The following is a 21,632-nucleotide window of genomic DNA, read 5'->3' on the forward strand; positions in this document are numbered from 1 at the left end:
GTCTCCCAGGCAGGAGCCACCGCACCCGGCCTGAATAAATCTTTTTAAAAAGATATACAGCATCTTTATGGAAAAAAGTTTAGAACTTTACTTGATGATGTTAAAGAAGACTTAAATAAGAAATTGACCATGCTCATGATTTGGAAGATTTATTATGAAGATGTCAGTTCTCCCATTTTAATCTAGATTTATTGTTATTCCAAGCAATGTCATAACAAGATTTTCCCCCTTAAATTTGATGTAGTTGTTTTAAAAATTATTTATTTATTTATTCATTTATTATTAGAGACAGAGTCTTGCCCTGTCACCCAGGCCTGGAGTGCAGTGACACCATCTCTGCTCAGTGTGGCCTCAGCTTCCCAGGTTCAAGCAATCTTCCCACCTCAACCTCTTGAGTAGTTGGGACTACAGGTGTGAGCCACCACACACAGCTGATTTTTGTATTTTCTTTGTTGTGGAGATGGGGTTTCACCATGATGCTGAGGTTGGTTTTGAACTCCTGAGCTCAAGCGATTCTCCCGCCTCAGCCTCCCAAAGTTCTGGAATTACAGGCATGTACCACCATTCCTGGCCTGCTTTAAAATTAATATTAAAGAGCCAGAGAGGCTGGGCATGGTGGCTCATGCCTGTAATCCCAGCATTTTGGGAGGCTCAGGCAGGTGGATCAGTTGAGGCCAGGAGTTCAAGACCAGCCTGGCCAACATGGTGTAACCATGTGTCTACTAAAAAAAAATGGGCATGGTGGCACACGCCTGTAATCCCAGCTACTTTGAGAAGTTGAGGCACGAGAATCGCTTGAACCTGGGAGGCAGAGGTTGCAGTGAGCTGAGATCACACCACTGTACTCCAGCCTAGGTGATGGAGTGAGACTCTGTGTCTCAAAAAAAAAAAAAGCCCGAGAGCCAAGAATAGCCAAGGCATTCTATAGGTATATTATGAGGGGAGATGGCCTTGCTCCAATACATATCAGAATATTATTGTAAAGGTATAATAGTTAAGACATATGGTGGTAGTGTCAAAATATGTAAATAAGCCAGTGGAACAGAAATTTGGAAGCAGATCCATACATACATAGAAACAATTTATGATAGAGCTGGCTGTATAAATCAGTGAAAAAAGAATACTTCTGGTGAAATTGGACCTGGGTCTCATACCATATACAAATCATTTCCAACTGATTGAAGTCCTAAATATGAAAGACAAAACTTAAAACTAAGAAGTCAATATAGGTAAATTGTTTGGACCTTGGAGAAAAACTGTTATAAATAAGACACAGAAATGTGAATCATAGAGGAAATGACCAGCAGCTTTGATTGCATCTAAATTAAGAACGTGTGCGCATCAAAAGACATGGGAAAGAAAATCAAAAGATAACCTTTGAAGTGGAAAAAGGGGCCGGGCGCGGTGGCTCAAGCCTGTAATCCCAGCACTTTGGGAGGCCGAGACGGGCGGATCACGAGGTCAGGAGATCGAGACCATCCTGGCTAATACGGTGAAACCCCGTTTCTACTAAAAAATACAAAAAACTAGCCGGGCGACGAGGCGGGCGCCTGTAGTCCCAGCTACTCGGGAGGCTGAGACAGGAGAATGGCGTGAACCCGGGAGGCGGAGCTTGCAGTGAGCTGAGAGCCGGCCACTGCACTCCAGCCTGGGTGGCAGAGCAAGACTCCGTCTCAAAAAAAAAAAGAAGTGGAAAAAGGTATTTGCAACTCATAATCAAAGGATTTGTATCTGATTTGTTCTCTTGCGTTAAATAAGTAAGATCAACAACCAAAAGAAGAATGGTAAAAAGAATAGGTATCTTATGAAATGGGAAATACAAAGACCTGATAAATAGATTAAAAGACTACAGTAGGTAATCATGTTATACCCACCAGCAAAGAATAACCTCCAGTCTGGCCATATGTAGTTTGATTGAAGATGTAAAGCAGATGAAATGCTTAAAATGCGCTGATGATGGTGGAAACTGGTTACACCTTGTTCGAAAGTATTATGACATTACCTTGTGAAGTTGAAGATGTACCGTACCACCCTACTAGTCACCAAAGCATTTATTCAGGAAATATTTATCTACTATGTTCCAGATAGTGTTCTATGTGCTTGGGATCAGTGGGAGACAAATAAAGATAGTCAACTTGATGACCAGTGGTATGGGGAAATACTAAAAAGGAGTTCAGATTTGGGCCAACATGTTTTTCATTTTTATGGACATAAGATCTAAGAATGTTACCTACTGTTTGTTATAAATCAGTGCCACTCCGTTCTTTGAATCCTTTTATTTACTAAAAATCACTTCACAATCCATCAAAAATATTTTTAATGATCCCTTAGCTGAGAACTACATTATGTTCTTTTTCTATTTTGTGCAATACACAGATTATAAACTATCCAGTTAATTTATGAAGTCATGTTACTTAGTCATTTTATCAATTTTGGCAGAGGGTGGGGGGATCATACCCAAAAGCCTTTACCCTGAAGAAGACTTTCAAATGACGAAACTACGTCTGTTATTGTTTTACTTAAAGTTACTTTATGGAGCCAAAATTAAACAAGGCTGGTCAAAAGTCAGATGCTGCATACTTTTAGATTTTCGCATAGAGCTATTAAATCCCTGGGCTGGCCGCAGTGGCTCACACCTATAATCCTAACACTTTGGGAAGCTGAGGCAGAAGGGTCCCTTGAGGCCAGGAGTTTGACACCAACCTGAGCAACATAGTGAGACCTCCATCTCTACCACCACTGTTGCTGGTATGCACCTGTTGTCTCAGCTACTTGGGAGGCTAAAGCAGGAAGATTGCTTAAACTCAGGAGCTTGAAGCTACGGTGAACTATGATTGTGCCAGTGCACTCTAGGGCAGCAGAGTGAGACCCTGTCTCCAAAAAAAGAAAGAATAAGCTCTGTGTTTGAGCCAAACTTAAATGGTGTTACAGAGAAGACAGTGCTTAATTATTTTATGTAGTATAGATAGAATGGAAACTATTTCATGGTTGAAGATGTGCTCAAAATTATGCCTTTGACAGAATTAAAATGGTATATCAATGACATATGGAGAATGTATCGAAATTAAGTGAAGTTTTTAATTTTTATTTTTTAAGACAGGGTCTCACTGTCACCCAGACTGGAGTGCAGTGGTACAGTCATAGCCTACTGCAACCTTGAATTCCTGGGCTCAAGTGATTCTCTTACCTCACCCTCCCAAGTAGCTGAAACTATAGGCACCTACCACCATGCCTGGCTAAGTTTTAAATTTTTTGAAGATGCAGGGTCTCCCTATTTTGCCTAGGCTGGTGAAGTTTTTCAAGTTAAGGGCATTAAATCGGCCATTAACTTCCTCAAGAACATTTGTTCAGCCTAATATGTAGATGCAGGTGTTCTGTTTTGTTTTGTTTTTGTTTTTGAGACAGTCTTACTCTGTTGCCCAGGCTGGAGTGCAGTGGTGTGATACTGGCTTACTGCAACCTCTGCCACTCCCCAGGTTCAAGCAATTCTTGTGCCTCAACTGCCCAAGTAGCCAGGATTACAGGTGTGTGCCGTCATGCCCGGCTAATTCTTGTATTTTTAGTAGAGATGAGATTTCACCATGTTGGCCAGGATGGTCTTGAACCCCTGAATTCAAGTTATCCGCCTGCCTCAGCCTCCCAGAGTGCTGAGATTACAGGCTTGAGCCACTGTGCCTGGCTAGGTGTTCTGTTTCTAAGTGTGCAATTTAATTTATTAGGTACTTAAAAATTCGTAAATATTCCTACAGTATTTTGAATACTATAAATATGTTCATTCTTTTTTCAGTGCAAATCTTTTGTTCATTGTCATTCATCAACTATTTCTCTGCAAACTTATTTATGCCTATCATATACTAGTTAGATTAACTTAATGGGAATATTTTGAAAATAGAAGGGCACCAGTCAGAGCTGTGGGGAAAAGGTAATTTTCTGTGGGTTGAGGAATAAATGGGGGAGTGAGGAAATAAAGACAATAAGGGTACACTGTTCTGTATAGATTTTTGTTAAGACTAGAGGGCAGGCGGGGTGGCGTGGCTCACACCTGTAATCCCAGCACTCTTGGAGGCTGAGGCAGGTGGATCACTTGAGGCCAGGAGTTGGAGACCAGCCTGGCCAACATGGTGAAACTCTGTCTCTGCTAAAGATACAAAAATACAGGTTACACATGCCTATAATCTCAGCTATTCGGGAGGCTGAGGCACAACAGTTATTTGAACCCAGGAGGCGGAGGTTGCGGTGAGCCAAGGGGCGCCATTGTACCCCAGCCTGGGCAACAGAATGAGACTCTGTCTCAAAAAAAAAAAAAAACAAAAGACTGGAGGGTAAAGCACATCAAGGATATACCTAGAGCAAGATACAGGCTCTAATAAGGGGGTTTGTTTTAATTTGGAGAATTGAGTACAGTTTTTTGTAAATTGAGTGGACCCAGTATAAATAGAAGTTGAAGTTAACAGAAGGAATAATTGGTGATGCTACTGGACTCTGGAGAAAATGAGTGGTTGAAGCCAACAGCACTGGTAATGTTGTATCTAGGTAAAAGGACTCTGAATTAGAGGTAATTGAGATAAGGCCCTTGGCCAGGGAGGTGCTCTCCTAGCAGTATAAACTTAATTATAAAATATAAAATTAGGTCATGTTGTGAAGTACTGAATAATGCGCCTGACATATGAGGTGCCTGATAAGTTGGAGGTTTTGTTTTGAAGAGGTAAAATATTTGACAAATGTTTATGAATGAATGGTTGTATCAAGTATTCAGATACAGGGAGTTTGTAGAGAGGGAGCAAAAGTACTTTCGTAATCTGAAAAGGAATGGGTGATATAGGGCAATGTTTGTATTTAATATTAACATTGACTGCTTTATTATAATTTTTTTAATTATGGGAAAATACAAAATTTACCATCAGAACCAATTGAAAAAGTGTACAATTGCCATGGCATGAAGTACATTCTCAGTGTTGTGCAACCGTCACCGCTGTGTAGTTCCAGAACCTTTTCTTACCCCAAACTAAATTTTCATCTATATTAAGCAGTCACACCCCATTCCCTCCTCTTCCCAAGCCTTGGTAATCACTGATCTGTTTTCTAGCTCTGTGGGACTGCATGTTTCATATAAGTGAAATAATACAATTTACAGTTTTTGTGTCTGCCTTCTTTCATTTAACATAATATTTTCATGGTTCATCCGTGTTGTAGCTTATATCAGTACTCATTTCCTTTTTTATAGCTGAATAATAGCCTGTTGTGTGAATATACAGTATATTGTTCCTTCATCTATTGATAGACAATTCGGTTGTTTCTGCTTTGTAGCTATTGTGAATAAGGCTACCATGAACGTTCAGTTACAAGTATTTGTGTAGACATGTTTTTATTTCTCTTGGATATATACCTAGAAGTAGAATTATTAGGTCATATGGTACCTCAGTGTTTAACCAGTTACTCACAGTAGCTGCACCATTTTACATTTCTACCAGTAATACATGAGGTTTCTAATTTCTCTGCATTCTTGCTTTATTATACTTTGTAAAAATTTATTAAACTTTTGAATCCTTACCATATGCACGGTACCATGCTAGATACATGCTATATGTGTTTCAAAGAATAGCAAATCAGGATTCTTAGAAGTGACAAGTTTTTGGCCTACTTTTGGAGCTAAGATAAACATTTATAACTATCCTGGAAGAAGTGAGTGTTAGTGGCCTAGTAGGCACAATTAAAGTACTTTGAGGCCGGGCATGGTAGCTCACGCCTGTAATCCTAGCACTTTGGGAGGCCAAGGCGGGTGGATTACCTGAGGTCAGGAGTTCGAGATTAACCTGACCAATATGGTGAAACCCCGTCTCTACTAAAAATACAAAAATTAACCCGGCGTGGTGGTGGGCACCTGTAGTCCCACCTTGGGACTTCTTGGGAGGCTGAGACAGGAGAATTGCTTGAACCTAGGAGGTGGAGGTTACAGTGAGTGCCACTGCACTCCAGCCTGGGTGACAGAAGACTCTGTCTTTAAAAAAAAAAAAAAAAAGTACTTTGAAGACTTCATTTTCAGAGGCAGGAATTACTTCCAGATAGAGAATTAAACGAGACTCTTTGGGCTGGTTTTTGAGGGCTGGGGGAAAGGCTTATTTCTTGTCTCTTAGACTGAGGAATTTAAATCCTGTTATATTGTTGGTGGGAAACCAGAAATTTTTGAGCAGAGTAGTAATATAATTACAATCTAAGTCTAGGAACAGTGTGGCAACCAGTAGGAGAGGCTGAGGCAGATGGTAGAAAGAGACTAGTAGTGCCTAAAAAATTAGTTTTTTAAGTTGGAGAGTGATTAGACCTTGAAGAGTCACAAGTAACAGATGGAAAAGAAGTAATGAAATAAACAAGACTTGTAAACTTCTCTTTTTTTTTTTTTTTTTTTTTTGAGACAGTGTGTTACTCTGTTGCCCAGGCTGGAGTGCAGTGGGGGCGTGATCTCAGCTCACTGCAACCTCCACCTCCCGGTTTCAAGCGATTCTCCTGCCTTAGCCTTCTGAGTAGCTGGGATTACAGGTTATGCACCACCACACCTGGCTAATTTTGTATTTTTAGTAGAGACGGGGTTTCACCATGTTGGTCAGGCTGGTCTCAAACTCATGATCTGCCTGCCTTGGCCTCTCAAGAGTGCTAGGATTACAGGCATGAGCCACTGCACTTGGCCAACTTTTTCATCTTTATACTCTCCTTAGATTTTACCTATTCCCCAACTTTAAACGTTGTCTACCAAATACTGACAATTACCAAAATTCTACCAGTAGAACACACCTCTCCTTTGAGCTCCAGAGCACATGCTTGACATCTCCTATTAGAAAGAATCGGCCGGGCGCGTGGCTCAAGCCTGTAATCTCAGCACTTTGGGAGGCCGAGACGGGCGGATCACGAAGTCAGGAGATGGAGACCATCCTGGCTAACACGGTGAAACCCCGTCTCTACTAAAAAATACAAAAAACTAGCCGGGCGAGGTGGCGGGCGCCTGTAGTCCCAGCTACTCGGAGGCTGAGGCAGGAGAATGGCGTGAACCCGGGAGGCGGAGCTTGCCGTGAGCTGAGATCCGGCCACTGCACTCCAGCCTGGGCGACAGAGCGAGACTCTGTCTCAAAAAAAAAAAAAAAAAAAAGAACCTTGATTTCCCCTCCAGTCTAGTCTTTCATGTTATGTTTTTCTTTGTGAGAGTCTCCCTCTGTCACCTAGGCTGAAGTGCAATGACAGGATCTCAGTTCACTTCAACCTCCCGAGTTCAAGTGATTCTCCTGCCTCAGCCTCCCAAGTAGCTGGTATTAACAGGTGCCAGCCACCACGCCCAGTGAATTTTTGTATTTATAGTAGACACGGGGTTCACCATATTGGCCAGGCTGGTCTCGAATGCCTGACCTCAGGTGATCCAATCGCCTTGGCCTCCCAAAGTGCTAGGATTATAGATAGGTGTGAGCCACCACGCCCGGCCATCTTTCATGTTTTTTAAAAGTTCTATGAGGCCAGATGTGGTGACTCACACCTGTAATCCCAGTACTTTGGGAGGCCCAGGCAGTGGATCACTTGAAGTCAGGAGTTCAAGACCAGCCTGGCTAACATGGCAAACCCTATCTCTGCCAAAAATACAAAAATTAACCGGGTGTGGTGGTGGGCACCTGTAATCCCAGCTACTCAAGAGGCTGAGGCTTGAAAATTGCTTGAAGCCGGGAGGAGGCGGAGGTTGCAGTGATCCGAGGTCATGCCACTGCACTCCAGCCAGGGTCAGAAAGTAAGACTTCATCTCCAAAAAAAAAAATTCTGTGAGACGCTCGAGCTCAGGCATTTGAGACCAGCCTAGGCAACATTGAGACCCCATCTCTACAGAAGAATTTTTTTGTTTGTTTGTTTGAGTCAGAGTCGCGCTCTGTCACCCAGGAGGAGTGCAGTGTCGTGATCTTGGTTCACTGCAAGCTCCATCTGCCGGGTTCCCACCCTTCTCCTGCCTCAGCCTCCCGAGTAGCTGGAATTACAGGCACCTGCCACCACGCCTGGCTAATTTTTTGTATTTTTAGTAGAGATGGAGTTTCACCGTGGTGTCAATTTCCTGACTTCGTGATCCACCCACCTCAGCCTCCCAAAGTGCTGAGATTACAGGTGTGAGCCACCACACCAGCCCAAGAATTTTTTTTTTTAATTAGCTAAGCATGGTGACATTCACCCGCAGTCCCAGCTACTCAGAACCCTGCTCTGTTTTCTCAGACCAAAAAAAAATAGTTCTAAGAGAATTTTAAGTGATGTGTTTTTTCTTCTCAGAATTTTTTAGTAGTAAGCAGAAGTCTCCCAGTTAACCATTCTGTAAAACTACCCACAGCCCTAAAAGGCATCACTAAAGATCTTTAATTTAAAATTTGCTGAGCAAAGTAAGTTCATTACAAAAACTTCTGACTAATAGAGAAGATAAAACAAAATGCCTGTAATTCCACCATCCTAATAAAACCATTATTAACATTTTGGAAATTTTCCTTTTAGTCTGTTACTTCCAGAACGGAAATTTCTGTTATCTGTCTTCTTCATTTTTTATTTGTTCTATTTGATCAAACGTCCCCACTTTTAGTGCATCTCCTCTCAACCACATACTCTGCACATACATGTGTAGGTCACACTCTTTACACTTCAGGTATCCCAGCTTGTTAAGGGTGATGGGTAATTGTTACGGATATACAGCAGCCATAGGACCTGTATCAAAGTATTGCTAGTTAGTATTTCTTCTAGTCCTGCCTAAGTTGGGACTCTGGTACAGAAACTTTGGATTCGGTGTGTAAAACACTGAAAAGGTGATGGTGTGTGTCAGTTGGAAAACTGCAAAGTACCTAGTGGTTATTGAAAAGAGGGAATTGTTTATGTTGAAAATTGAGGCATTTTCCTTTGTGTCCAACAGTTTTATACCCTAATAGATGATTTATCTCTCTGTCTTGAACTTCAGGTTTTCTGTGGTTTAAACTAGAATTCTTAAGATAAAAAGTATGCACCAGACAGTTAATTATATCTTTTCCATAAGGATGCTTGACTTGATTATTTCTCTAGAATAACTTCACTACAGGGACAGTTTCATGTATCTGTTACTGGGAGTTACAGGTATAGGCCTGTATAAAAACAATTTTGGGTTTTTTTGCTTTTTTTTTTTTTTCTTGAGACAGCGTCTGGCTCTGTCACCCAGGCTGGAGTGCAGTGGTGGGATCTCGGCTCACTGCAACCTCTGTCTCCTGGGTTCAAGTGATTCTCTTGCCTCAGCCTCCTGAGTAGCTGGAACTACGGGCACGCACCACCACGCCTGGCTAATTTTTGTATTTTTAGTAGTGACGGGGTATCACCACGTTGGCCAGGCCGGTCTTGAACTCCTGACCTCCAGTAATCCACCTGTGTCGGCCTCCCAAAGTGCTGGGATTAGAGGCATGAGCCACCACACCCGGCTTAATACTCTTCAGTTTTACAAGTTTATAAAAAGAGCAATAAGTGAATAGTCATCTTGTACCCATCACTCAACTTGAGAAATAATGCATTACAGATACAGTTGAAACTCTTTGGGGCCTCTTTTTTATTTCCCTTCCTTTTTCCCACAGAGATACTTACTATCCTGAATTTGGTATTTCTTATTCCCATGAACTCATTCCCGTGAACAATATAGTGCAAGGCTGCTGAATTGGATATATGAGAAGTATCTTCCAAACTGAAATTTACCAGTATAGACCAGAATTGCTCATAGATGCAAATTTTCTTTTCTATCAAATAAATCTTTCTGTAGCCAGGCACAGTGGCTCACACCTGTAATCTCAGCCCTGTGAGAGGCCAAAGCAGGAGGATTGCTTGGACCTAGGAGTTCAAGACCAGCCTGGGCAACAAAGTGAGACCCTGTGTCTACAAAAAAATTTTTTTTTTTTTTTTTTTTTGAGACAGAGTCTCGCTCTGTCGCCCAGGCTGGAGTGCAGTGGCCGGATCTCAGCTCACAGCAAGCTCCGCCTCCCGGGTTCACGCCATTCTCCTGCCTCAGCCTCCGAGTAGCTGGGACTACAGGCGCCCGCCACCTCGCCCGGCTAGTTTTTTGTATTTTTTAGTAGAGACGGGGTTTCACCGTGTTAGCCAGGATGGTCTCGATCTCCTGACCTCGTGATCCGCCCGCCTCGGCCTCCCAAAGTGCTGGGATTACAGGCTTGAGCCACCGCACCCGGCCAAAAAAATTTTTTTAATTAGATGGGCATGATGGTGTACATCTCTAGTCCCATGGTTTTTTGCTACTCGGGAAGCTGAGGTCTCTGAGAAGATTGCTTAAACCTGGGAGTTAAGGATGCAGTGAGCTATGATCAAGTCACTGCACTCCAGCCTAGGCAATAGGGTGAGACCCTGTTTCTAATTTGAATCCCCTGAAAGAATGTTGAGAACTGGCCAGGCGCAGTGGCTCAAGCCCGTAATCCCAGCACTTTGGGAGGCCAAGACGGGCGGATCACGAGGTCAGGAGATCGAGACCATCCTGGCTAACACGGTGAAACCCCATCTCTACTAAAAAATACAAAAAACCGGGCGAGGTGGCGGGCGCCTGTAGTCCCAGCTACTCGGGAGGCTGAGGCAGGAGAATGGCGTGAACCCGGGAGGCGGAGCTTGCCGTGAGCTGAGATCCGGCCACTGCACTCCAGTCTGGGCGACAGAGCGAGACGCCGTCTCAAAAAAAGAAAAAGAATGTTGAGAACTTACCAAAGAAATTTTTATTTCACTCAGTGCCTAACAAGTTAGATTATAAAAGTTTTAAATCTCTGAATTGAGAGCCAGGTATCTAAATATATATAAATACATAAAAAATACTATGACAGATATCTTAAGGATCCTAGCTGTGGCTAGTACTAAACAAATAGGTAGTTGGTGACTTTGGTAATATACCAGCAAGCTATGTGGTTCTTTGACCACTCATGGCAACCTGTTCTATTTATGAGAGAAAAATCTAGATCTGAAAGACCCATTATTTTGCATTTCTGAATACCTTAGACAGGTGTTTGGAAAATTTGGCCTCTTGAAGTGTTGAGATTACAGGTGCTTTTATATAAAAAAGCAAACTCCAGGCCAGGCACGGTGGCTCACTCATTTAATCCCAGCACTCTGGGAGGCCAAGGCGGGCAGGTCACAAAGCCAGGAGTTTCGAGACCAGCCTGGACAACATAGTGAAACCCTGTCTCTACTAAAGATACAAAAAATTAGCTGGGCGTGTTAGTGCACCCCTGTAATCCCAGATACTTGGGAGGCTGAGGCAGGAGAATCAACTTGAACCCGGGAGGTGGAGGGTTACAGTGAGCTGGGATAGCGCCATTGCACTCCAGCTTGGGCAACAAGAGCGAAACTCCATCTCCCAAAACAAACAAAAAAAAAAAGCCAAAGCAAACTGTTTAGGTGACTTTTCTCAAATCCTTAAAAAAAGATTTATATCCAAGTCATCTTGTTGGTATAGGTGGTGACATACATCCATAGTGTCTAAATTGGACTTAAGGGTTTTTACTCTCAGGGCCTTGATTTGATTATTTAACTGTGTCTCATTTTAGCAGCTATATATAGATAGATAGAGATATATATATAGATAGATATATATATATAGATATATATGAAATAGTGATTTTGCCTCCTGTGATTTTATGTTTTGTTTCTTCATTTACAGAGTGATAGATTCGTGTGGCCTTTCAAATGATTGTGAAATGGTGGAAATGGATCCAAAATAATAAGTGACTTCTCTACCAAAGCAGTAGAAGATTCTCCATATCTCCTTCCAGTGGCTCAGTTCAGATTTTGGGAAGGAGCAGAACAAGTGAAACACAGAAAACCGAAGAAGAAATCCTCATTTTGCAACTATATCTCTCCTTGACTATTTCTTAATACCCATCCCACCCATCTTTCTAATGTTTTAACTTTGCTCTGAATTTATAAATAGTAAAGGCCAAAGACATAGAATATACATTTAGAAGCTTTATACCAAGAAATTTGCCTTGAAAGCTGCTGTTTGTGGAGGGAAAAGTGTATAGCAAATTCCTGTCTGATATATTTTTATTTTTATTTTTTTTAACAAAGACAAGATTTATGTCCCTAGATTTTGAAGGTTAAGGCAAATATAAATACATATCTGCACGCTATTTTTTAGCAGTTGCGTGAGTAAGAATAATGAGATTTGTATTTTAAGGACTTTGTCATGTGGATGTTTTGGAGTTGACTGCTCAGATCTTTTATAGGGCCTTAGTATTTTTGGTCTATCACCTTGATGACATTACTTTTCCACACTTGAGCCCATCTGTCTTTCTAGCTATGACCTTGTTATGAACAGTGCACTCGGTGCAAATATCCATGTCTTACCTAATTAAGCAACATCATAGTGCCATAACTCAAGGAAGTTGAATGAGGTGAACATAGATACAGCTCTTTCCCCTTCCCCCCTTTTTTAAATGTAACAAATACTTTTTATATTCCCCTTCCCCCCTTCCCCTTTTCCCCTTTCCCCTTTTGGAAACGTGTCGGGAACCAAATAGTTTAAGATGAGCAGTTGAGGGGACTGAGAGAGTGATCCACACAGAACCTGGCTTCTTTGTGCTTCATCATAAGTCGTGCTGCCGGCCAGGTTACTTAAGCACCCTTTTAACAGGAAAACCTCGTGGGAGATCCAGCTGGCCAACTCGAGTTCAGAAACAGGACCACAGAGGTTACACTCTGGGGTAAATATCCATGTGTCTAACTTGGAAAGAAGACTCTGTGTATATGCATCATAAAAAATACCTACTGCTTTCTGATGTATTTAATTTTGGAGAATTATCAGTGGGGTGATTTGAAGACACCAACAGATCTCAGGAAAACTGATGCTAGTTAGTATTTGAAGAAATTAATGTGAGCTAAATAGAAAAGCTCTTGAGAGATTGTATCGTCCTTCTCTAGGAAGATCCCCCCCACCCCCCTGCCCACCGCTTGAGGCAGGGTCTCACTCTGTCACGCAGGTTGGAGTGCAGTGGTGCAGTCTCAGCTCACTGCAACCTCAACCTTCCCAGCTCAGGTGATTCTCCCTCCTCAGCCTCCAGAGTAGCTGGGACCACAAACGTGTGCCACCACACCTGGCTCCTTTATTATTTTTTTGTACAGATGGGGTTTTGCCATGTTGCCCAGACTGGTCTCAAACTCCTGGGCTCTAGCGATCCACCTCGGCCTCCCCAGGTGCTGGGATTACAGGTGTTAGCCACCGTGCCCAGCCAAGAATATTTCTACTGCTTTTGCTAGAATTTACCTGAGTACTTGAAGCAGATTAATCTCTTTTCATAAGTGTCTGTGGTTTTAAATAGATGTTTAATTCTTCAAGTTCTTTGATGTAACAATCAAGAATTCATTAGCTTCCTTCATAAAACCTTCCAGATTCACTGGGTGCAGTCACTCACACCTGTAATCCCAACATTTTGCGAGGCTGAAGCAGGAGGATCTCTTGAGGCCAGAAGTTCAAGATCAGCCTGGGCAACATAGCAAGACCTTCCTCTACAAAAAATAAAAGTCAATCTTCCAGGCACATGTTACCGTTTTCTTTTGTTTAGAACTTTTGTTTTAACAAAAATTACTTTTGTTTAGAACTTCTCTGAGTTATAAGGCTTGGTAAGTAATCTATAAAGAGGCTCAGAGGGCAGGTCTTTCTGTAAAGAGGAATCTTAGAATAATTACAGATTCCTTTACACATTGGTATTACATTCTTATAAACATTAGTGATTTGAGTTGTTTTGTTTTCAGATCCTGGCCATGAGGTTGGATGCCTCACCTTGCTGAAAGGAGACACTGGACCTAAATGGCGCAGCATGATTTTGTTCCTGCTTGGCTAAATTTCTCAACACCACAGTCAGCTAAGGTACTGTTCTCCATTCCTGTAGTAACTTCTCAAATACTAGAGGGTTTGGGGGTGGTTTTTGGTTGTTTTTTGGTTTGGTTTTGTTTTGAGACAGGGTCTCCCTCTGTCACCCAGGATGAAGTGTGGTAGTGTGATCACAGCTCACTGCAACTTTGGCTTCCTGGGCTCAGGCAATCCTCCTGACTCAGCTCCCAGGGTAGCTGGGCCTACAGGCTGCATACCACCACGCCCTGCTAATTTTTGTTTTTGTTGTTGTCGTTTTATAGAGATGGAATTGCACCATGTTGCCCAGGCTGGTTTTCAGCTCCTAAGCTCAAGTGATCTGCCTTCCTGGACTTCCCAAAGTGCTGGGATTACAGGCGTGAGCCACTGTACGCAGCCCAGTCCTGATGTTTTTTAATATATTCAATCTCGTCTGAGGATTTCAAAAACATTTTCATAGACAATAGCTTTCTGTTAGAAGGATGTAAGTAATTAGGCAGTCCACATGAGTGTGTACCTTAGTACCTTATTACTGCCAAGTATCTCACTTTTTTATGTTTCTTTTTTTCTTTTTTTAAGTATCTCACTTTTTTCATTACATCCTAAGGCTTTTCTCATTACATGACACAGTTAAGTCTTGTATTAGCTGCAGCACACTTTGGAGATTAAACATACTTGCTAACCTGTTGTCGAGGTCAAAGGGGCAGAAGTAAAAGGGGAATGGCACTTGGGTAAACAGACCTTTGGAGTGAACACACATTTGTTTATGGCAATAGATGAAGAGGAGGAAAAGGTAGAGACAGTGATTGTTCAACTACTACATGGATCTCAGATTAAATTCTAAAAACTGTTTTAGAGGCATTAACCTACTTAATAGTTTCAGGGGAGGTGTGTGTTGTATTAGGGGTAAACACAAATGGAATTACCAGTTTATATAGATTAAAGCAGACCTAGTCACAGTACACAAAAGAATCAGCCTGAGTTATTGATGAAACGTTTGGGAAGCTAGTAAACTTAAAAGCGCTTCCCATATTGCCAACAAATAGAGGAAGAATGAAATTGGTAGGCATTCTCAAAAAAAAAGGTCTACCTTTCCTGTTTTAAAATGTGGACTTCGGGAAGGTGCTTCTGGTCTCATCTAGACCCATGGTCTTTTCTCTAAACTTCATTTTGTTTCAGCTTTATTTTACTTACTTATTTTTGAGACAGGGTCTCTGTCATCCAGGCTGGAGTACAGTGGCGTGGTCATAGCTCATTGCAGCCTTGAACTCCCAGCTCAAGCAATCCTCTCGCCTTAGCCTCTAGAGTGGCTGGTACTACAGGCGAGCACCACCATGCCCGGCTAACTTTTTTGTTTTTCTTGTGGAGATAGAGTCTCACCATGTTGCCCAAGGTGTTCTAGAACTGGCCTCAAACGATCCTGTCACCTCGACCTCTGAAAGTGCTGAGATTACAGGCATGAGCCACTGTACCAGCCTAAACTTCATTTTGAGATTTTTGTTTGTTTTTTTTATAGAGACAGGGTCTTACTCTGTTGCCCAGGCTGGAGTGCAGTGGTGCGATCATGGCTCACTGCAGCCTTGAATTCCCTGGCTCAAGTGATTCTCCTACCTCATCCTCCAAGGTAGCTGGGACTATAGGCGCACACTACCACTCCCAGCTAATTTTTTGTATTTTTTTGTAGAGACGGGGTTTTGCCTTGTTGCCCAGCTGGTCTTGAAATCCTGGGCTCAAGTGATGTACCTGCCTCAGTCTCCCAAAGTGCTGGTATTATAGCAATGAACTACCACACCCGGTTCTAAACTTAATTTCAAATTGTCTTTTTTTGTTGTTTGTTTGTTTTTTTGTTTTTTTTGAGACGGAGTCTCGCTCTGTCGCCCAGGCTGGAGTGCAGTGGCCGGATCTCAGCTCACTGCAAGCTCCGCCTCCCAGGTTTACGCCATTCTCCTGCCTCAGCCTCCCAAGTAGCTGGGACTACAGGCTCCCGCCATCTCGCCCGGCTAATTTTTTTGTATTTTTTTTTAGTAGAGACGGGGTTTCACCGTGTTAGCCAGGATGGTCTCGATCTCCTGACCTCGTGATCTGCCCGTCTCGGCCTCCCAAAGTGCTGGGATTACAGGCTTGAGCCACCGCGCCCGGCCGGTTTCAAATTGTCTTAATGAAATTTGCAGGATCTCATAATTGGCCTAATCTGACCCAAGGCTTGGAGCTAGTGGGCTACATGAAAAGTATACAGATCTATCAGAGAAGAATAATTGTTTTAGCACAGTGAACTAAGTAAAAAGAATTAGAAGACATTCTTTCATTTTCAAAACTATAGTAAGCAAAGTCCTGTGGTTTTGGCATAAGGATAGACATAAAAGGAATATAATAGAATAGTGAGTTCAAAAATAGGCCTGTAGAGGCTGGGCTCCGTGGCTCATGCCTGTAATCCCAGCACTTGGAGAGGCTGAGGCAGAAGGGTTGCTTGAAAGCCAGGAGTTTGAGACCAGCTTGGGCAGCAAAGTAAGACCTTGTCTGTACAAGAAAAATTTGAAAAAAACTAGGCAGGTGTGGTGGCGAATACCTGTCATCCCAGCTACTTGGGAGGCTAAGGCAGGAGGATCACTTGAGCCAAGGAGTTTGAGGCTACAGTGAGCTATGATCAGGCTACTGTACTCCAGTCTGGACGACCGAATGAGACCTTGGCTTTTAAAAAAACAAAGAAAAGGCTTATGTATGTATTTTGTTGATTTTTGACTAAAGTACAAAGGTAATTCAATGAGGAAGTGATAGTGTTGTGTTTTTGAACTAGAAGAACTAGCATCTATTTGTATGGGGGCGGGGTAAAGAACCTCAGCCTTTGCTTCATACACAGAAAAATTAACTTGAAGTGGAACATAAGTTAAAACCATAAGACTTTTTTTTTTTTTGAGATGGAGTCTCGCTCTGTCGCCCAGGCTGGACTGCAGTGGCCAGATCTCAGCTCACTGTAAGCTCCGCCTCCCGGGTTCACACCATTCTCCTGCCTCAGCCTCCCACGTAGCTGGGACTACAGGCGCCCACCACCTCGCCCGGCTAGTTTTTTGTTTTTTTGGTTTTTTTTTAATAGAGACGGAGTTTCACCATGTTAGCCAGGATGGTCTCAATCTCCTGACCTCGTGATCCACCCGTCTCGGCCTCCCAAAGTGCTGGAATTACAGGCTTGAGCCACCGTGCCTGGCCAAAACCATAAGACTTTTAAGAGAAAACAGGAGAAAATCTTTTTACCCACTCGAATGGGTGAAATATTGGCAAGGATATTGATAGTAAGAAAAATAAACGTAAACATGCCCTGACTTAGGTTTTCCTTGTCAAACATACCCATATTTTCATGGCTTTATGGACTTTGGTCTCTATAATTTAAGAATGTCATAGAATAGGCCAGGCACGGTGGCTCACGCCTGTGGTCCCAGCACAACATTGGGAGGCCTAGGTGGGCAGATCACGAGGTCAGGAGATCAAGACCGTCCTGGCTAACATGGTGAAACCCCGTCTCTACTAGAAATACAAAAAATTAGCCGGGTGCGGTGGCGGGTGCCTGTAGTCCCAGCTACTCAGGAGGCTGAGGCAGGAGAATGGCATGAACCCAAGAGGCAGAGCTGGCAATGAGCCGAGATAGCACCACTGCACTCCAGCCGATGTGACAGAGCGAGACTCCGTCTCAAAAAAAACAAAAAACGAATGTCATAGAATAAAATTCTTTGAAATAGGAAGGGATATTAGAGTTAATCTATAAAGTTTCTCAGACTGCTTCCTTTCAGTTTTATTACCTCAGAGACTTATTTTTTTCTCTCTTGACCTCTTTCATTGTGTGTAAAATGGGTAAAATGGGTATGATGCCAAAAGTTTAGTATTGTTACAAGTATTATATCTGGAAATAAATGTTTTATAAAACTATAAGAACTCTAGTAGCTTGGTGCTGTGGCTTACACCTGTAATCCCAGAACTGTGAGAGGCCAAGGCAGGAGAGGATTGCTTGAGGCCAGGAGTGAGAGATCAGCCTGGGCAAAATAGTGAGACCTCCATCTCTACAAAAAATTTAAAAGATTAGTCAGACTTAGTGGCATGGGTCAATAGTTCTAGCTGCTCCATAGGCCGAAGCAGGAGAATCCTTTAAGCTCAATTTTAAGCAGCTGCAGTGAGCTTTGATTGTGCCACTGCACTCCAGCCTGGGCAACCACGAGACTTCATCACTTTAAAAAAAAACAAAAACAAAAAACCTCTGTAATTACTACCGACCTCCTAGGGTGATATTTCAACCATTGCCTTCACCCTTATTCCAGAAATACTAAAACTTTAGGATTATTTTTGAGGCAATCATCTTGATTTTCCTCTCCTACAAGATAAATATTTTTAAGTGTAAAGTTTTGGAGCTTATACTTACAGATATTTGCAAGGTTTTTTTTCCCCTCCCCCTCCTTTCATGCAAACAATTGAAATGGGTAGCTTTTCTCCTCTCCTGGAATAAAGGAAGTGAATTAGTGATTGAATATATAACCTAGGACTTCTCTAAATTAGGCACCTGGGGGTACCCTTAGGGTCTGTATGTTTATAGTATGGGTTTCTATCACCATTATTACTTGTTTTTTGAAGGCCTGATGCAAAACCTATTAAGATATTGAAAGGGACTAATAGCTGTTTATCCATTTGCCTCTCCATACTTCATCATCTTAGTCACCTACTGCCACCTTTGAAAAACACGGAGAGCACCTACCCAGAGGAGAAGGTAGATTTGGAGTAAGCCGCCGTCGACATAATTCCTCTGATGGTTTTTTTAACAATGGTCTCCTACGAACTGCAGGAGGTGAGCTGTGTCCAACTTTCATGACTATATTTAAGCTACTCATTTAGGACAAGCCCAGGCTGTGGGTACGTGTCTGTAATCTTGAAATAGGATCTTTTCTGAACATAGTTTTCATTTAGATTCTCTAGTAGTCATTATGCAACTACATTTCTTTCTAGGTCTAACTATGATTATGATTCTCGTGAATCATCTATTCAGTTGAAATCTATTCAGATTTCAGAAATTACCTCACAAAGAAAAGATACATTTTGTGATTTTTTGTGTGTGCACTTTTTATTAACAAGTTCCCCTGAAGGCTTTTTGCCAATACCTTAAACCAAATCAGGAAGCAAACAATCTAATTAGTTCCTTTTCTTTACTATTCTAGATTCTTGGCACCAGCCCTCCCTGTTCCGCCATGATTCTGTGGACTCTGGTGTCTCTAAGGGAGCATATGCTGGAATCACAGGGAACCCATCTGGTTGGCATAGCTCCTTCCGAGGTCATGATGGCATGAGCCAGCGTAGCGGAGGTGGCACAGGGAACCATCGCCACTGGAATGGCAGCTTCCACTCCCGAAAAGGGTGTGCTTTTCCGGAAAAGCCACCTATGGAGATTAGGGAAGAAAAGAAAGAAGACAAGGTGGAAAAGTTGCAGTTTGAAGAGGAGGACTTTGTAAGTATGGATCTTTAGATGTATGGTTAGAAGCCGACAAATAATGTCTGAAATATGAGACGCTGTTAGTAATGAGAACATTTCAGAAATTACAGAAAAGGGAATTTGTAAGTTGAGGGTTTTATTGTATTTAGAGGAAAGGAGTTAAGTTGATAACATTTGAAAATGGTGACCAAAACTCCTGTGTAACTTGTAGCAAATTTTTCATCTTTGTGTCTTTGGAATTTAGAAAAATCTTTAATTTCTCTTAAGTCTTACAAAGTTTACTCAAATATAATTTATGTTAAAATGTACTCGTTAAATTGTCTTTTTTCGAACTATGATAAAACATTTTTTCTCTTGATTTTGTTCTCTATCATATAAAATTACTGTGATATGAACATGTAATTGGGAGTATTTTCGCTGTTGCCTATATGTTCAGTAACACTTGGTGTTATTGTGTGTTAAATTACATGCCTTTTGGCCTCTTGAAGGTAGCATTTTTAGAGTATCTGTAAAATTTTTAAAATATACTTTATTTAAGAAAAAATTATCAGGCTGGGCTCGGTGGCTCATGCCTGTAATCTGAGCCCTTTGGGAAGCCGAGGCAGTTGGATCACCTGAGGGCAGGAGTTCAAGATTAGCCTCACCAACGTGCTGAAACCCCATCTCTACTAAAAATACAAAAATTAGCTGGGCTTGGTGGTAAGCGCCTGTAATCCCAGCTACTTGGGAGGCTGAGGCAGGAGAATCACATGAACCCAGGAGGCAGAGGTTGCAGTGGGCTGAGATTGGGCCATTGCACTCCCACCTGGGCGACAGAGCGAGATTCTTTCTCAGAAAAAGAAAAAAGATTATCATTTTAACAAATCAATATCTTTAAGTTGGCCAGGCATAGTGGCTCATGCCAGTAATCCCAGCACTTTCAGAGACCAAGCCAGGAGGATTGCCTGATGCCAGGTGTTTGAGACCAGCCTGGGCAGCACAGCAAGACCCTTGTCTCTATAAAAATTTTTTTAAAAATTAGCTGGGCATGATGGCACATGCGTGCAGTCCCAGCCACTAGGGAGACTGAGGCAGGAGGATTACTTGAGTGCTGGAGTTTGAGGCTGCAGTGAGCTATGATTGCACCACTGCATTCATGCCACCATGCCCAGCTAATTTTTTTATTTCTTATAGGGACTGGGTATCACTATGTTGCCCAGGCCAGTCTCGAATGCCTGACCTCAAGTGATCTTCCCATCTCGGCCTCCAAAAGTGCTAGGATTACAGACACCAACCACCGCACCCAGCCTCTAGCTGTTTTTAAGTAGCACATCAATCAGTCACTTCTATTATAGCCATTTCATCAGTTAATAGAGTCACCTAAAGAGGAGTGAAATTTAGGCATTAGCTCCTCTACCCTCAAGTCTAGGAAGTGACCTGGGGTCTTGATTTAAATTATATATTAATGTGAATTCCTATTCCCAGGTGACTGGTCTTCAAAACTTTATCCTCAGGAAGGTCTATACTGCCCTTACATATTGAATATTTGTCCAGAATGTTCTAGATAACAAATAGTCCAAAAATTACTATAATTTCAGATGTAATTTTTATTATTTATACAACAAACTTATAAACAAATCCAAGAAAGACCAGTGGGAATGATTTGAAAATATAATCTATGTTGCTCATTACACTTAAGGAACGTAATGAAATTCTTATCAAACTAGCAACAAAAGCATTAGCAACAGAACTGGTGGCGTGCACCTATGGCCCCAGCTACTTGGGAGGTAGAAGCAAGACTCCGTCTCTTAAAAAAAAAAATGCAACAATTATAGTATATTCTTATTAAAAACTACTTTCCTTTAATACTTTTATTATATGATTAAATAAACCCATAATGATTTTAACATAATTTGTATCTGAAATGAAAGAGTATATGTAATATAACCATAACCAACTGTGCATATAGAAAAATTTATTTGAATCCCCAACAGTTTTGATTTCTTAAGTACTTCAATAAGAAAAAGAGAAGACAGTGGCAAACAAGAAATAGTATGGAGTAAAGTAGAAGTAAGAGTCCCTCTTAAACTGGGTAGTATGCTGCTGATTAGCATAGTTTGATTAGAAGCTTCATTATCAGTCCTGTGACATTCCCAGTGGAAATGATACAAACATTGTATTTTATCAGTTTGTGCATTTTTACCTTCATATGAATAATTCATACTGTAATTCTCTTATTTATGTAAAATTGAAGTTTACATGTGTTGAATCATGGGGCTCTAGCTTAGCGGTTCTCGACTAGGGGCAAGTTTGCCCACTGGGGGATATTTGGCG

At 41.8% G+C, this 21,632-nt stretch overlaps 1 protein-coding gene across 5 annotated transcripts in view; it reads left to right on the forward strand.

Annotated features, from left to right (window-relative positions):
• Positions 1–21,632, forward strand: part of GPBP1L1 (GC-rich promoter binding protein 1 like 1) — a 68,788-nt gene that overhangs the window by 16,609 nt on the left and 30,547 nt on the right. For all 5 annotated transcript variants that reach the window (XM_033226597.1, XM_033226596.1, XM_033226600.1 and 2 more), the window contains exons 2-5: positions 11,669–12,710; positions 13,759–13,873; positions 18,551–18,680; positions 19,048–19,334. In XM_033226597.1, coding sequence (XP_033082488.1) covers positions 13,814–13,873; positions 18,551–18,680; positions 19,048–19,334 — 477 coding nt within the window. In that variant the 5' untranslated portion in view covers positions 11,669–12,710; positions 13,759–13,813. The remainder of the gene's footprint in view (positions 1–11,668; positions 12,711–13,758; positions 13,874–18,550; positions 18,681–19,047; positions 19,335–21,632) is intronic.

This window comes from Trachypithecus francoisi, unplaced genomic scaffold (genome assembly GCF_009764315.1).
Source record: "Trachypithecus francoisi isolate TF-2019V2 unplaced genomic scaffold, Tfra_2.0 Lachesis_group12, whole genome shotgun sequence".
NCBI classification, from domain to species: Eukaryota; Metazoa; Chordata; class Mammalia; order Primates; family Cercopithecidae; genus Trachypithecus; species Trachypithecus francoisi.